We start from the raw sequence: 16,427 nt of genomic DNA, 5'->3' as shown, positions 1-16,427 counted from the left end.
AAATCACTAAGTTGTTGACTTGTTGTAGATTAAAGATATTATACTTAGGAGATCACATTTTAAGGGCAAGATGCATCTTTTATAATGTGTTATAGTGTCAAGTGATCAAGTCTATACTTAGATGATAGATTAAAACGCTCGAAGAAAAAATTTGCTAATTTCACAAGGCTTTGCCAAATATTTGTAAAGTTACTGACAAAAAGCAAATAAAATATAATACTGACCCTCGCATGACACCAGTCTAGACTATATTACTTCCAGAAGGTATTTAACTTACAAGTCTTACATGTTGCAATTATCTCAAACACACGCAAACACTCGCAGAAAGCCAGGGAAGCAAACGATCAACAAAAATGCAAAACAATTTAATTTATGGTATTATTCATGGGAAAACTGAATATTTTTACAGACCAAAACAAGGACACTCACATAGAATATCCAAAGTTAGCCGTGAACATGTTAAATAATATTTTAAACTTATTTATGTGCTTTATTCTGACGTAAATCTACACTCCGGATTCTGGTATGTCACGTTCAAACGGGCTAACGCGGACAGAAATATTACATAATATTCCCAAACAAATCGCAAAAGTCAGGTCTTCAAACTAATTTTAACAACAGAAATAAGGCGATTCAGTTGATATGATGACCTATAGTCGAGAGATTTGAGGTTAAATTAATTATACTGTAATTCAGTAACTTGTTATTCGATTTCAGATGTATTGGATGTTTAGTTTAGCAAAATGTTCAGCTACTCAAACATTCCCAACATGAGATCATCCAGATAAATGAACATTCTTCTCCTTCGGGTATCATTAGGATTGTTAATTATAGGAAGACCGAAGATGAAAGAAACTTGTGTTAACTGTGCCTGTTTAAAGATCGGACAATCAAATAAGGCAATTGCTTTCGCGTGTCAAACGCATTATACTCCAATCCCTTAGCGGAATCAAAATTAGTTATTTAACTCTAATTAATAGATTATAATTAATTATAACCCAGGGCTTTATCGAACATTTTTTTTTTCAATCAAAATGTTGACGCAAAATCTTGTCAAATGAATAAGACAAGACCCGTTTCAAAATCAAACCATTGTCATTTGCTCTTTTGCAGCACAAAATCCCACAGTCCACACTCAAAACATGCTTAAACTTGCTTACTTCAGCATTTTATCTATTCTACAATAAATTAATACGAATTTAACTACAACCAGAACGGAGAACCGGTGCATTAACACGTATATATATTTCCAACAAGATACATTAGACGTACATACAATGTATAATACATTAGTATCGGATTGTATATATTGAGGTCATTTTAAATCAATCATTCCCCCAATTAATAATAATCTTGACAAGTTTTCAGCAGTAATAACTTGTCATACCTATCAATTTTAAGGTATCATTTTGGTTGACCCATGGCCACATCGTATCAACTAACTATTCCTAAGATTGGATGTACAGGGAAATTGTTCATCATTCACATCGTCGTTATCTTTCACCTTTTTCTTAAGATCCTCCTTCAACTTTGCCCGGAACATCTCTCCAAGTTCAGGATCCTGGCTCAAGTCAACTTCTCCGTTCTCACTTTTAGGAACACTGCTGGAAAGAAGGTCCTTTAACAGCTCGTCAGGATGATTAGAAGTAGCAGTGGAGTTCTGCTCTGTTTTCCTCCGTTTTGCGGGCAGACTGGTCAGATAACCATCAGAGAGTGGCTGGAACGTCATGTTTTCTAACTTAGCGGAATCGTTTTCGATCACTCTCTTCCATTCACCAGGGATCTCAGTAGCTTCAGCTCTGTTAGAGTGACCATTAGAAACGACTCCGTCTGGGGTGCGGGTGGGTACAGGAGCGGGTGCTGGAGCGGGTGCTGGAGCGGGTGTTCTCACAACTATTTCATCTGGAAGGTCATCGTTGTTGGGTGATGGTTTTTTTGGAGGAGGAGCTTCTTTTTCGGCTGAACTTGAGGAGGCTTCCTCAAGATCCATACTTTCTGGGGCAGGAGGAGTGTCATCTTCCATTTTGGTGTCATCTTCAGCATCGACAAATTCTTCGTCTTCAGTGTCGTCACTTCCTCGAGTTACAACATAGTTGTCGAATAGTTCATCTCTGGAAATGGTCTGGAAAGGCACCATGGACTGTAGAAAACCAGACATTTGGTTCACAAGACGGTTCCTAGGATCTTCAAGGTTAACATGCCTACAGTAAGCTATTATCAACCCCAGGAACCTCAGGAAATTTCGCCCGAAAATGCTGCCAAACCCGGCAGCCACGTCCCCACGAGAAGGACTGTAGAGCGCTCTGAAGATTGTATTCACCAACTCTCTTACCATGGCCAAAAACGTGGACCTCTCATCTACCTGGCTGCTGTCCTGTCTTACGTCGAAGAAAGCCAGGATGAGGCTTCTGTCTGCTGCTAGCATCTCCGCAACTGCAATGTTCATGTGCATCTGATCCGGGGCTTCATTGTTGAAGAGAGACCGGGTAAAGTGATCCCTGAGTGGTCGATAAAGAATATCAAACATCATGTTGTTGTTGAGGGCATTGATGAACTCTTGGAAAGAGAAATTTGATGCAACTATACGCAGCAAATCTCCAAGGCTGCTTTGATCAGGAATGGTGACGTTAGGCATCATGAGAGCCCGAATCTCCGGCCAATGAGTTGACATGGGCTCATTCTGTCTGGAACCTGCTGCCATTTGCATGGCCAGATTCATATACCTTGCCATTTGTTCGGGACTCTCACCACCTCCAGCCATGCTTGTCAGTAAGGATAGAGGATTAGGTGGTAAGGGATTAGCTGGTACTGGTCGAGTTGGAGGACCAGATTGTCGTACCTGCGGTTCACTCATTGTAGCATCAGCTGGATTAACAGGGGCATTAGCAGTACTGTTGGGCTGGCTTCTAGGGGTACTCCTCGGAGGACCATGAGAGTGGGGTCTGGGTAGATGACTATGAGAGTGCCCGTGTCTTGGACCATGTGAGTGAGAATGCCTGTGACCGGATCGAGTTGGACCTCCCGGAGCTTGAGTTGCACCAGTCTGGGGCTGGTGGACTGGACATCTGTATTGTGTTGGATTGTTGTATCGGTGACGGGAGCTGCAGCCGAGAGAAGGGCGGGGCATAGGTTGGTTGTTTCCAGAGGGGTCATTAGCCCTGTTCTGAAGAAGTTGCTGAATCTGAGCGTGAGGATTCATACCAGGCTGCATGAAATTCCCTCCCAGTGGAATATCAAAGGAAATAGAGATAGGCTGTCCGTTGTTACCGCCAGTTGCAGTAGCTGTAGGACGAGGATTTGTAGAAGAGCCAGTGGCTGTGGTGGAGGTGGATGTCCCCGTATTAGCTGTGTTAGTTGTAGCAGACGTAGAAGTCGAAGTCGATGAAGATGTGGTGGAAGAAGATGATGCAGTTGAAGTGGTTGAAACCCCTCCAGGTGCTCCAGACATCTGTCCTACCTGATTTCTCAGCCTTGCAAGCTCTTGTCTGAGTTGCTGAGGGACACCCACTCCGTCTTCTCTGCTAGACAGCACAACGTGTGCTCCTGTCAGCTGTGCCATCCACAACCTCCTGGGCAGGGCCGTGTTTAGAGTGATACCGTAGTCACTGAGCAGGTGAAACGCGTGACTAACCTCGTGAAACATAGCACCCATCCTGTCCACTAAGTTTTGACAATGAGTCAAATCTCCACCTTCCAGAGGAGGGTCTCTGTGGAGGAGGCGAGCGTACTGGTTCATGTACCTCACCAGTTCCTGCATGATGTCCGCCATATCTATCAGGATGTGAGAATATGTCTCCAGGGACTCACGTGATGTTGCTCTTTGCTGGACTTCCTCCGGTGAAGCTCCTTCTTCAAGAGTGGGACCTCCAGTGTGAGGCCCTCTAATACAGGGCGCTATAAGTGTGTTGTTGATAACTTCCTGTGCTTCCGGAGCTGTGCAGTTAATGTGTTGCATCAAGTCACGCACAGATCGGAGATGGTTGATTATTCTATCAAGATTAGCCGGAGGTCCAGGAGGTCGGGAACCTGGGGTGGTCCCTGCTGCTGCGGGTCTTTGGGCACGTGTAGGCGGGGTGGTGCCACTAGAGCTTGTTGGTGTGGTCTGGCTGTTACTTGTGGTTGATGTTGAAGTGCTTGTTCCAGAGGATGTTGTGTTGGAAGCAGCTGGACCTGTGAAATGTGGTTTTATTTCGGGTGATTCAATGCAAATGTTTTTGTGTTACAGATAAAGGTTTTTGTTTCTGTGATCTAATGCAGGTATTTTTAACTACCTAATTTGATTTTATTTTAGGAGATTCATCGACATTACGAGTCTCATTCACTCGATACAGGCAAACAAGCACATAATAAAAAACACGATAGAACAAATTAAAAATACCTGATACAGTCGTAGTCCCGTTAATGATTTGGATGTCGAACTGATCGTTACTTCCTCCTCCAACGCTGAAATTCACTGCCACTGCACCGTTATCAAGATTCTGTCTAGTGACGCTGAAATTTAAGAAATACACTAATGGTTTCAGCGGCAACTTCAGATATTGTGTTTTGAGATTATTTAACAAAATTCTATTCTCGGAACATATTTTTTGTAGGGAGATAATAATTTCAGAAAAAAATGCTCTGATTAGTTCTTAGAGGATAGGTAATCTTGGTAACAAAAAACAGACCAATTCCTACCTGGCTTGGCTGGCATCTACTCCCAGACTACGCATGATTTGACCAACCATCTGGTTAGCATCAGCACCCAAGGCATTCATCAGCTGATCTCTATCTGGAGCAGGAGCTGATGGGGCTGTTGTTCTTGTTCTGACACCTAAGTATAATGAGAAAAACTAAAATATGTTACAAGATTTGTAAAGAAAATAAAATATACATCACGAAATTTGTACAGAAACTTAAATGTGTTTGTAGAAACACTTGGCATAATATGTTATGATGGATTATCTTTGTTAAAGGATTTGGAGGAAAATTAAAAAGCTTAAATAAGTGACAAAATCAGAAGAAAAATCAATTCAGTTTCTTGCACATCTACAATTTCGATAAAAAAAAACATTATTTTGCATCACCATGTTGGGGGCAAAGACAAATAATGTGTAATAATAACCTGGTGCGCTGGTAGAAGGGCGAGGAGGCTGAGCAGACGATGTAGATGCCTGATCAGCAGCGGATCTAGAACTTGAGCTTGCACTTTGACATTCAACTAGATGAAGGACTTTACCATTAACATTGTATTCTGAGAGCTTTTTATTGTTCTGTAGTACTTTTCCTGAGAAATAACGATTTTAAGATTTGAGATTTAAATCTAATTTCAAACCTCATTGTGACTCATTATGTTATGGAGGGTTCATAACTTTCCTATCATATAATTAGAAGCACTAACAAAAGTTCTCGGCACTATTGCTTTTGGTGTTAATTATGATATTTTGTATAATTTGTCTATAATAACTAATAAGTATAGAAAAAAAAACTAACCAAGAAAAATGAGTCTTTGCTTGGATGGTTCAATGTTGGTCTTTTCATGAATCATCTGTTTGAGGTTCTCAACAGTTTCATCTTCCTCCACATCAAACTCATATCTTGAAGAGTTTATAGTCTTCACAGTGAACTTCATGTTTGCTAAAATATTAAATGTCGTTAATCATCAAGATAGTATAGTATCTTTCAAGAGTATCAATATCTGTAAGTCAACATTTTAGATAATGATATAGAGAAAAATGGTTGCTTAACATGAAGCTCTCAACCCACTTTCCAAGAGAACTGGAGAGGGGAAACGGGGCTGCCATGGCATACCGTCATCTTCAGTTTTTCCGTATACCCTCACCACAAAATCACCCACAAATTCATTATGTAAATACCTGAACAGCCTCAGAAAAAAACATGACCTCCGAAATACCAAAGATCAGTCAGTGCTGATAAACATAATATAACTCATTATATACTGTACAGTAGAGTATACAGCCTGGTATAAAAAACGTGACCTCCGATATCCAAAGGTCCACCAGTGCTTACCGAAATTCATGAACTTATTACGTCACACCAGGCAAGACTAAATGTGCCAAATTTTAAGCAGCTAAGCACCAAAACTGCAAATTTAATACATTAAAAATAATTGAGGATCAGGAATCCCATGACGACAAACAATAGTCAGGACTTTTCTTTTTGTATATACATTTTCAAACAATATACATACAATGTCACAATGACCCTATACAAAAACAACCCTTCAAAAACTCAATATTTTCCATATCTCAAATATTGGGAGTCAGGACACTAATAGCTACAAGTTCGGTGCACACCAATTACAAGCACGATGTTATTATTGGGCACATCAATACCCATGTATCAACAAATGCCACGGATCTGGAAAACATGACCTGATGTGTAACAGCCTATTTGTAGGTCTTTCCAGGTAGTAAAGCTTTAGTTAAAAAGCTATCACATTTATTGTGGTAAATACCACGCCTCTACTTATCCTAAAATTCTCTGGACGTACAATCAACTCCTAGAGGCAGTCCTTATCCTGTTTAAAGTTATCATTAGAGGATTGTACAGACCAAGATTCCCAGAGTTTGGAGCTGGAGAGCGTCCAGAGGCGGTTTATCTGTCTGATTGATGAGGTGGGTACTCTTCCTTACAGCCGTAGACTGGAAATAATAATAATAATAATTACAACATTTATAAACCGCCTTATAGCTAAATCATATAACTCGATATAATTTAATCCTGGAGATAAACTCCAGTGCTTTCTAAAGCGGCTCTTACATTAACTGAGCTTAGTTTAGTTGAAAATTAGACATGACAAGTTCATTTTACCTATGTAAATGCAAAATCAATCAAATGCTAGAGAAAAGAAGTATGTTTTAAGTTTGGTCTTGAAAGATGTAACTGACTCAGCTGATCTTATGTCGTATGGCAAGGAATTAAATACTTTAACTGCACAGTGACTAAAAGCTTTCTCTGTGTTTACATAGTTAGGAGAGGGCGGAAAACTAAGGTAAAAATAATCATTATCAAGACTTACATTTTTAAAACTTTGCTGCCTAGGAGATATCAACTCTTTTAAGTAAGGAGGAGCTATATTATTTAAACACTTGTAGGCAAGTAGGGCAATCTTAAAATCTATTCTAAATCGAACTGGTAGAAAATGAACTTTCTTAAGTAGTGGAGTAGTGTGTGCCTTTCTTCCTCTCCCGAAAATAAATCTAACAGCAGAATTTTGCACCTTCTGTAAACGACTTAAATCATAAGAGCTCAGTCCAAAATATACGCTATTGCAATAATCAATTCTAGAGAGTACTAGAGCATGAACAAGCTGAATCTTAAGGTTAAAAGACAGTTTTGATGCAATAAACCACAAATTTCTGATCTGAATATTACATGCTTGAACCACTGACGTAATCTGATCACTCATTGAAAGATAACTGTCCAAATACAGCCCAAGACTCTTCACAGTTCCACTAACAACATGTGGCTCTTGATCCTTAACAATCTGTAGAGAGGCTGGAATATTTGTTGAGTCAAATTTAGAGGATATAACGATGACTTCAGTCTTAGAAGAATTCAGTTGAAGGAAATTGTTTGTCATCCATTTCTTGATATCAGACATACAGTGTTCCATATTGTGCTCTAGCTGTGATGGGTCATCAGAATCAAGAGTGAAATACAGCTGGGTGTCATCAGCATACAAATGAATACAGCACCCATGCATACTTGCAATGTTCTCAAGATCTTTGGTGTACAATATGAATAGCAGGGGGCCAAGGATTGAACCTTGTGGCACACCTATCTCAAGAACAGTTGCTGAGGAAGACGAATCCTTGATTTGACAACGCTGGCAGAGCAGCGAATACGTGGGGACCTTATTGAAGCTTTTAAGGTTATTAATGGTTTGAATGATTATGGTTCAGACTTGTTCAGACCAAGCAGATCAGGTCTCAATATGGTTTCATCCAATAGATGTAGTAAGAGTGTGACAAAAGTCAAGAATCTTCAGTGTTCTTTTCTTCCAGAGCGGGTTGTTCCTTATTGGAACAAACTCCCTTCAAAGGTAAAGAACTTCGTCTGATTGTCCCATTACTGAGGTTAGATATCTCCCAACAGAACTTTTTGTACACCTCTACGAAAATATGGAATGATCTCATCCCCTATGTATTCGAAATATGTGATGCTAATGTAGATGGGATAATAATCCCGGGTTCTTCCAAAAATTCAGACTTATCAGCCTCGTCAGGTATTATTAAATCTAACCTTAAAAAGCACTTGCTATCCCTCCAAAATCGAGGTGACCCTAATATATGGTAACTAATCTATATTATATCTCAAATTCTACATCCGGTACGGCTCTGCACACATGATATCTCTCTCTGCCATGAAACATGGCTAACCTTTCAAACTATGATTTAAAAACATAAACCTAAACTAAAACTCAACTGGGCTCTCCTATGTCACCAAACTAGACCAATAAGCAATTTTAGCTGAGATAATTATATTTTTCTATATTTGTATTTAATAAGTATATTGACGTAGTGGATGGTTGAGGGGGTTTCAAGCACAGGTCACTCTCAAATCCTAAAGATAAGCAGTGGCCTTCGGCACTTGAAACCTCTTCAAACCTCCCCTGATTTATTTATTATTGATATTGTTTGATTGTGCCGTAAAAATAAATATTTGTTTTATTAAATATTTGTTTTATTAACTGCTTGACAGTTTTGAGTTTTAAAATTGGATTAGTAAAACAAAATTTTCAAAATTAGTAAAACAAAATTTTTATTTACCACAAAACAATCAATACATATTTAATATTATTATACATTTACAAATAAATCTAAAATATTAACAAGAGACAGAAGAGTTTTACATCGGCTCAGCACCGCAAGGAAGTTGGCTATACGCGTGGTTCATAAATTAGTTTGATTTGGGTACGGTTCGACCGGGAAAGTGGTCGGGATTAGTTCTCATAATGAGTGATCACTGTCGTCAGAAATATTAGAGCGGGAACTCCTCCAGGTTCCGGACGATTGGAAAGTTTTAAAAAGGATATGATTTCTAAATGTATTGTTAATGACTTTCATTTTTGGAATGTTTCGAAAGAAGTTTTAACAAGGATTGAAGGTACCAATTATGTCAGTAATAAGGAAAAACACAATGATTATCTTTGGTTTCATCAAAGAAATGATATCAAGAAATGGACGACAAACAATTTCCTTCAACTGAATTCTTCTAAGACTGAAGTCATCGTTATATCCTCTAAATTTGACTCAACAAATATTCCAGCCTCTCTACAGATTGTTAAGGATCAAGAGCCACATGTTGTTAGTGGAACTGTGAAGAGTCTTGGGCTGTATTTGGACAGTTATTTTTCAATGAGTGATCAGATTACGTCAGTGGTTCAAGCATGTAACATTCAGATCAGAAATTTGTGGTTTATTGCATCAAAACTGTCTTTTAACCTTAAGATTCAGCTTGTTCATGCTCTAGTACTCTCTAGAATTGATTATTGCAATAGCGTATATTTTGGACTGAGCTCTTATGATTTAAGTCGTTTACAGAAGGTGCAAAATTCTGCTGTAAGATTTATTTTCGGGAGAGGAAGAAAGGCACACACTACTCCACTACTTAAGAAAGTTCATTTTCTACCAGTTAGATTTAGAATAGATTTTAAGATTGCCCTACTTGCCTACAAGTGTTTAAATAATATAGCTCCTCCTTACTTAAAAGAGTTGATATCTCCTAGGCAGCAAAGTTTTAAAAATGTACGTCTTGATAATGATTATTTTTACCTTAGTTTTCCGCCCTCTCCTAACTATGTAAACACAGGGAAAGCTTTTAGTCACTGTGCAGTTAAAGTATTTAATTCCTTGCCATACGCCATAAGATCAGCTGAGTCAGTTACATCTTTCAAGACCAAACTTAAAACATACTTCTTTTCTCTAGCATTTGATTGATTTTGCATTTACATAGGTAAAATGAACTTGTCATGTCTAATTTTCAATTAAACTAAGCTCAGTTAATGTAAGAGCCGCTTTAGAAAGCACTGGAGTTTATCTCCAGGATTAAATTATATCGAGTTATATGATTTAGCTATAAAGCGGTTTATAAATGTTGTATTTATTATTATTATTATTATCCTTATGTAGCAAAGAAAAGTTTTATAAATCTTTACTCCACTGGGAAGAATGAATAAATTACAAATTTTTTAATGATGTTGTTATTTATGATTAATATTTGATAAATTATTACTTTTTAATTTGATGGGGAAATAGTTACTGTATATTTTTTCCATGTAGTGCAATGACACTTTGTAGACATTAGTGATGATGTTATGTCATAATTTTTACTTTACTTTACTTTTACTTTAAAGTCTGCTGCCCCTTAGTCTATGCTAATACTTTCAACACTACTATATAACAAATAATTTGAGTTCAGGGATGGCAAGTAACAATGTACCCGAGAGGGTGTCGATACGAAAAAAACGTGGAGTCAAGACGAGTCCCCCTAAGGATTCATCTTCTGATAATGTCCCAGTGCCAGAGGAAAAATACTGCCAATGTGATGTTTACATGTCAGAAGAACTATCAGTTGAATGTGAAGCTTGCCAATTATTTTGGCACCTGAGTTGTGTTGGTTTATCTGGCCTTAAAAACGAGATGTTACTGAATCTAACAAACTGGAAGTGCCCATACTGTTTTGTGGCGCCTCATACCTCAGCTGACACTAAGGAAAACGGGGCTGTCAGGGCTATTATCAAAGAGGAACTCCGACATTTGACCCCAGCACTGACTAACTCGATTAAGGAAGCTATTAAAGGAAGCGCAGAGAAAACAGTTGACAAAGCTGTTCGTCTCTATTCTGAGGTAACAGCACAAACCCAGAAGAAGGTTCTAGATGACATGAGTCGTGAACAAGCTTCTGAAACTGTTATTTCTGAAGTGCAAATGAAGATGCACACTGATACATTTGAGCGAAACAAACGAAAACTCAATCTGTGTGTGCTCAAGGTCCCAGAGAGCAAAAAGACTACCTCTAAGCAACGCCAGGAGGACGACTCCAAGTTCTGCAGGGAGACCCTAAAGATTGAGAAGGACGACATGATAAGTTGCCATCGCTCTGGCAAGCTTGATGCTGACAAGCCAGATCATCGTCGCCCGCTCATCATCCAGACACGAGATGAAGAGTCAGTAAATTTCTACGCTGACCATGGTAAGGGCTGGAAAGAGTCAACTTATTGGATCAACTTGGACCTCTGCAAGGCAGACAGAGATATTCGTTTTTTTAGCCAGAAAGGAGAGGAAGAAGAGGCAGGAGGAAGCGAAGAAAAGAGAGACAGAGAAGACGAAGGAGGAAGCAAAGAAAAGAGAGCCAGAGGAGACAGAGGACAAAGCGGAGGCCGCAGTGCCCAGCCGTTAAATATTTTTTATACCAATGCTAACGGCCTATTTAATAAAATCGATGAACTAAAATGTATTTTATCAATGTATAAATCTATTGAGGTAATTTGTGTAACAGAAACTCATTTTAGTAGTGATATATTAGATGCCGAAATTTATATTGAAGGATTTAGTATGTTTAGAAAAGATAGAGATTTTAGAATTGACAATTCCACTGGCAGTATAAGTGGTGGAGGAGGCTCTATAATTTATGTTAAAAACTGTTGTAATGCTTCACTAGTGAACTCTTTTTTAAAGGCACCGGATTCTTTAGCTGTTAATATCAACACCTCAGGTGGACTGATTAGTATTTGTTGTATTTACAGATCCACTTCATTGAATTTAGAACAGAATAATGCATTAATATCTTGTATCAAGAGCATCTGTAGTGAAAGGAATGATTTTGAAACACTCCTTTTAGGAGATTTTAATTTACCAAATGTTTTATGGGAAACTGGTAGCATAAATAGTAATATTGCTAGCAAGAACCAGTTTTTAGTTACTCAACAGAAATTCATGGATGTTTTCAATGACAGTGGTTTAACTTGGTATTTCACCAACGAGACAACTAGAAGACGGCTTGTGAAGGATACTCTCCAGGAGAGTCTTCTTGATCAGGTCCTGTATACAAATGATGCTCTTGTCAACGGTTGTAAGATCGTTTCTCCGCTTGGTAAGAGTGATCATGTTGGGATACTTGTCGAACTAGTTGTTTCGCCGGATACTAGCAAATGTTTAAAAGAGAAGATTATCAAACCTATATGGGGTAAGATTTCCTCTGAAGAGTTATTAAATTTTAGTTTGAAAAATATCGACTGGGATTATAGTTCTACCAATGATGTTCAAGATATGTGGGCTGAATTACATGGTAAACTGGAGACTGTTGCTGCAGCTGTTCCGACTGCTTCGGTTTATCTCGACAACAGACCTGTCAAGTTGCCATGGAGTACATCTGCACTTAAACGAATGAGAAAGAATAAAGATAAAGCATGGGATGAGTTTGATATTAATCCATCTGATGTTAATTTTAGTTATGCAAGTAGCAAACAACATACTTATGAAGTAGCAGAAATTAAAGCTAAAGTTAACTACGAAAAGAAAATTACATCTAATCTGAAGCAGAATTGTAAGTCTTTTTACTCTTATTTACGAAATAAACGTCAAATTAAATCAAGTGTGGTTTCTTTAGATAGAGGAGATGGTACACGCACAGATAGTTCGACTGAGTCAGCTGAGGTACTCGCAAGTGCCTTTAGCTCTGTTTTTGTGCGTGAACCACCTGGCCCTCTCCCTAAAACTGAGAATTTAAGACCTGACAATGAGAGTATTGATGATATTGATGATATGGAAGTCAGCAGTTCTGATATAAAAAAGCAACTTTTAAAGCTTAACATTTTTAAGAGTTCTGGTCCGGATGGTGTTCATCCGAAGTTGTTGAAATCGCTAGCTTATGACAACAATTTTGTTGAAGCATTAACTAAATTATTTCAAAAGTGTTCAGATACAGGATTTTTACCTGCAGTGTGGAAATCTGCATCTGTTGTAGCATTGTTTAAAAAGGGTATTAAATCGGACCCCTTAAATTATAGACCAGTTTCATTAACGTGTATTTTGTGCAAAGTGTATGAAAAGTTGGTGAGAGCACATGTATTAAATTTTCTAGAACATCGAATTTCGAAGCATCAGCATGGATTTGTTAAGGGTAAATCGTGTTTATCTAATCTTTTAGAGACATTTGATGACATTCTTGACATTTTAGATGAAGGTGCCCCGGTTGATCTTCTATACTTTGATTTTAGTAAGGCATTCGACACAGTCCCCCACTTTAGACTTCTGTCTAAATTGGAAGGCTTTGGTGTCAAAGGAAAGGTTTTAGATGTTATTAAAGATTTTCTGACAGACAGGACTATGAGGGTTTCTGTAGAAGGACAATGGTCCGAGGTTAAACATGTTTTATCTGGTGTTCCTCAGGGGTCAGTTCTAGGCCCTCTCCTATTCATTCTGTATATTAATGATTTGCCTGACCTTGTAAAAAATAAGATAAAGTTATTTGCTGATGATCTTAAATTAATTGGTAATGCAGCTAACCACGGTAGTGTTGCTGAAGATATCGAAGAATTAGAAGTTTGGGAAAGTATTTGGCTTTTACAATTTAATCCTGCCAAGTGCAAAGTAGTGCACATTAATTTTAACAACAATCCTAATTTAAATTATAAGGTAAATGGTATAGAACTTGAAGTATCTGCACAGGAAAAAGATTTGGGGGTTATTACCCATAGCTCCCTGCTTTGGAACGAACAGATCAAAGCATGTATTGCTAAGGCAAATCGTATGATTTGTTGGATTGTAAGGAATTTAGTTATTAGAGAAAAGGTTGTTATGATTGCTATATATAAAGCTTTAATAAGACCTCATCTTGAGTATTGTGTCCAATTGTGGAATCCACCTGCGGCTCATGGAAGTTGGGGGACTGTTTTGGAGCTGGAGAGCGTCCAGAGGCGGTTTACCCGTCTGATTGATGAGGTGGGTACTCTTCCTTACAGCCGTAGACTGGAAATCCTCAATTTGACAACGCTGGCAGAGCGGCGAATACGTGGGGACCTTATTGAAGCTTTTAAGGTTATTAATGCTATGACTGATTATGGTTCAGACTTGTTCAGACCAAGCAGATCAGGTCTTAATCTGGTTTCATCCAATAGATGTAGTAAAAGTGTGACAAAGGTCAAGAATATCCAGAAGTCTTTTCTCCCGGAGCGAGTTATTCCATATTGGAACAATCTCCCTCCGGACGTCAAGAACTCTGTGACAGTTTTAGGTTTTAAAATTAAATTAGAAGGATATAAGATAGATATGATTTCTAAAAGTATTACAAATGATTGCTTTTTTTGGAATGTTTCTAATGAAGTTTTAGTAAGAATTGAGGGAGCCAGTTATGTCAGTAATAAAGAGAAACATAACAATTATCTTTGGTTCCATCCTTATGTGGCAAAGAAACGTTTTATAAATCTTTATTCCACTGGGAAGTTTTTAAAATAGGATAATGTTTTTTGATGAAATTGTTTTTAAATATTGTATTTGATAATTAATTAATGTTGGTGGGGAAATATTTATTATATATTTTTTCACACAGTGCGATGATAGTTTGTAGACATATGTGATGATGTGATGTCATAAATTTTACTTTACTTTACTTTACTTTATGCTTCATCGGCGGAAAGTATACAACAATGTATACTTCTTCTTTTTTCAACACAAATAAAAAGTATCCAAACAATATGCACATAACATCACGATGACCCTATTATATATAGAATGAAACCTTGAAAAATTCAATATAATTCCTAACTAAAATATTGTTATATCACGTTGTAACCCCCACGGTCGATACAGGGGGAGCACCTCGTGCGCGGCGGGTCATACAACGTATGACAGAAATATTGGCAGAAATTTTTAAAATTCACCCTTGGCCTTGTGGCTCCAAGTTCAAACAATATTGAATATACATATAATATCAGCAATGCAATGATCCTATATAAAATCAAACCGTCTACTAGGGGTACATGAACCCATAAAATGCAAATACGCTTGTTTAAAGATTAATGACATGTTGCATTGTAATTGTAGCGAAATGCGCTACTGTGCCGCGCCGAGCTGCCATGAATTGACATCGTCAATTAACATTGTAAATATTTAGAATTGACGATATATCATGATCTAAAAGTAAATTTTACAAAGCTGGCTGTGGATTTAGTTATAATTATAATTTTTTTAAAACCACAAAGCCACGGATAGTTTTAAATTTACTTTGTCGGATAATTGCAAACTATAAACAAGTTAATCCTGTTTTCAAGAATGCGCGGCTTTGGTGGCCAGTTATTGAATTATACATCAAATTGAATATTAAATAGAAATGTGGAATATATTGAAATTTAAAACTTTCAAAACGGAGGCTTATAAATATCATTATATTATAATTGTAAAATAAAGGATAAAATTTTAAATTTGTTTCACTAAATTTGTTTTACTAATCATGGCCAAAAATGGTCTTTAAATGAAACTTAAATCTTAGTCGCACCTCGCGTATTTTCGCCAATTTACACCGCACTAGTGACTAGTATTATAAAAAATCGAGCGCTGAAGGAAATATTGTCATAGTTTTACAAAAATACGTTAAAATTGTTGTTTTCTTGTTAAAAGTTTTTAGTGTTGCATTTCAAAACTCCCTTTGCCGATATTTCTTTATTCCTTTGATTTTTATTTAGTTGTTAACTTTGTTTTCAGATTACGTGTGAAAATAACTACATAAAGGCCCAAATATCAAGATTCAACGAAAAGATAATACCGACAAAAACAAAACCACCGGTTTTAACTCTACGTGTCATGACATACTTTTTATCTTCGCCATGCTTCATCGTGATTGGTAACTGGTACTGAACTATTGGATCCTCTGCAGTAACACTCTTAGAGATGTATTGTGTTTGTATATTGGCGCTTTAGCCACAGGTAGGTTGGTCTTCACAGAGCTCCACAGTTTCGATTCCTTGTTTAACAAGCCGTACAGCAAGGATATCCACTGTGTTTACCAAGTTGGGCACATAACCAACACTACCCTGCCAAAGTGAGCTATAAACTATGGTTTTTCGAAAGTATTTCCTTTTTTTTTACTTTCGTCAAGAAAGTACTGTTACTTTCGGTTCAGATGTTATATAAGCTAGCCTTTATGTGGTCCACAGGGCGGAGGAACCGCCACAAACTTCTCACCCAGCTACATATACAATGTATTGTTATATGTAACATTCAACGGAATTAGAGAAACAAAATTATTGTTTCTTAAATTAAGGGGATGTGGCCAGTTCGAAATATATACAATTAGGGGCTCGTTCACATATTACATAAACAGCCGAGGGGGAGAGGGGTTTCCAAATGATTACGCTAGTATAAGAATTCCAATTTTAGCATTTTACTAAAGTCAATGAAACTAATAAATCAATGAAACTAATA

At 37.6% G+C, this 16,427-nt stretch overlaps 2 protein-coding genes across 3 annotated transcripts in view; one reads left to right on the top strand and one right to left on the bottom strand.

The window, feature by feature from the left end:
* Positions 1–16,427, top strand: part of LOC134820004 (kelch-like protein 20) — a 75,263-nt gene that overhangs the window by 2,963 nt on the left and 55,873 nt on the right. The window contains exon 1 of one of the 2 annotated variants that reach the window (XM_063830174.1): positions 6,439–6,449. The exons of the other annotated variant lie outside the window; for it this stretch is intronic. The gene's annotated coding sequence lies outside the window, so the exon portion shown is untranslated. Of the gene's footprint in view, positions 1–6,438; positions 6,450–16,427 lie in introns of those variants that run through there. 2 annotated transcript variants of the gene reach the window in all.
* On the bottom strand, positions 145–5,633 carry LOC134820002 (large proline-rich protein BAG6-like). Its single transcript, XM_063830170.1, has 5 exons — positions 5,473–5,633; positions 5,105–5,266; positions 4,678–4,813; positions 4,379–4,491; positions 145–4,170 (listed from the first exon to the last, which is right to left on the bottom strand). The coding sequence occupies exons 1-5, from the start codon at positions 5,609–5,611 to the stop codon at positions 1,439–1,441; spliced, it is 3,282 nt and encodes a 1,093-aa protein (XP_063686240.1). The 5' UTR covers positions 5,612–5,633; the 3' UTR covers positions 145–1,438.

This window comes from Bolinopsis microptera, chromosome 8 (genome assembly GCF_026151205.1).
Source record: "Bolinopsis microptera isolate Bmic1 chromosome 8, MBARI_Bmic_1.0, whole genome shotgun sequence".
In the NCBI taxonomy this organism is placed as follows: Eukaryota; Metazoa; Ctenophora; class Tentaculata; order Lobata; family Bolinopsidae; genus Bolinopsis; species Bolinopsis microptera.
The sequence above is the reverse complement of the archived record's forward strand: the minus strand, read 5'-3'. Positions and strand labels throughout refer to the sequence as shown.

Excerpts from the sequence above, each read along its gene's own strand:
- LOC134820002 (XM_063830170.1), bottom strand. The coding sequence starts at position 5,611 with ATGAAGTTCACTGTGAAGACTATAAACTCTTCAAGATATGAGTTTGAT. Across the intron at positions 4,814-5,104 it reads CCCTTCTACCAGCGCACCAG|GTGTCAGAACAAGAACAACA; the intron begins GTTATTATTACA and ends CATTATACTTAG. Across the intron at positions 4,171-4,378 it reads CGGGACTACGACTGTATCAG|GTCCAGCTGCTTCCAACACA; the intron begins GTATTTTTAATT and ends CACATTTCACAG.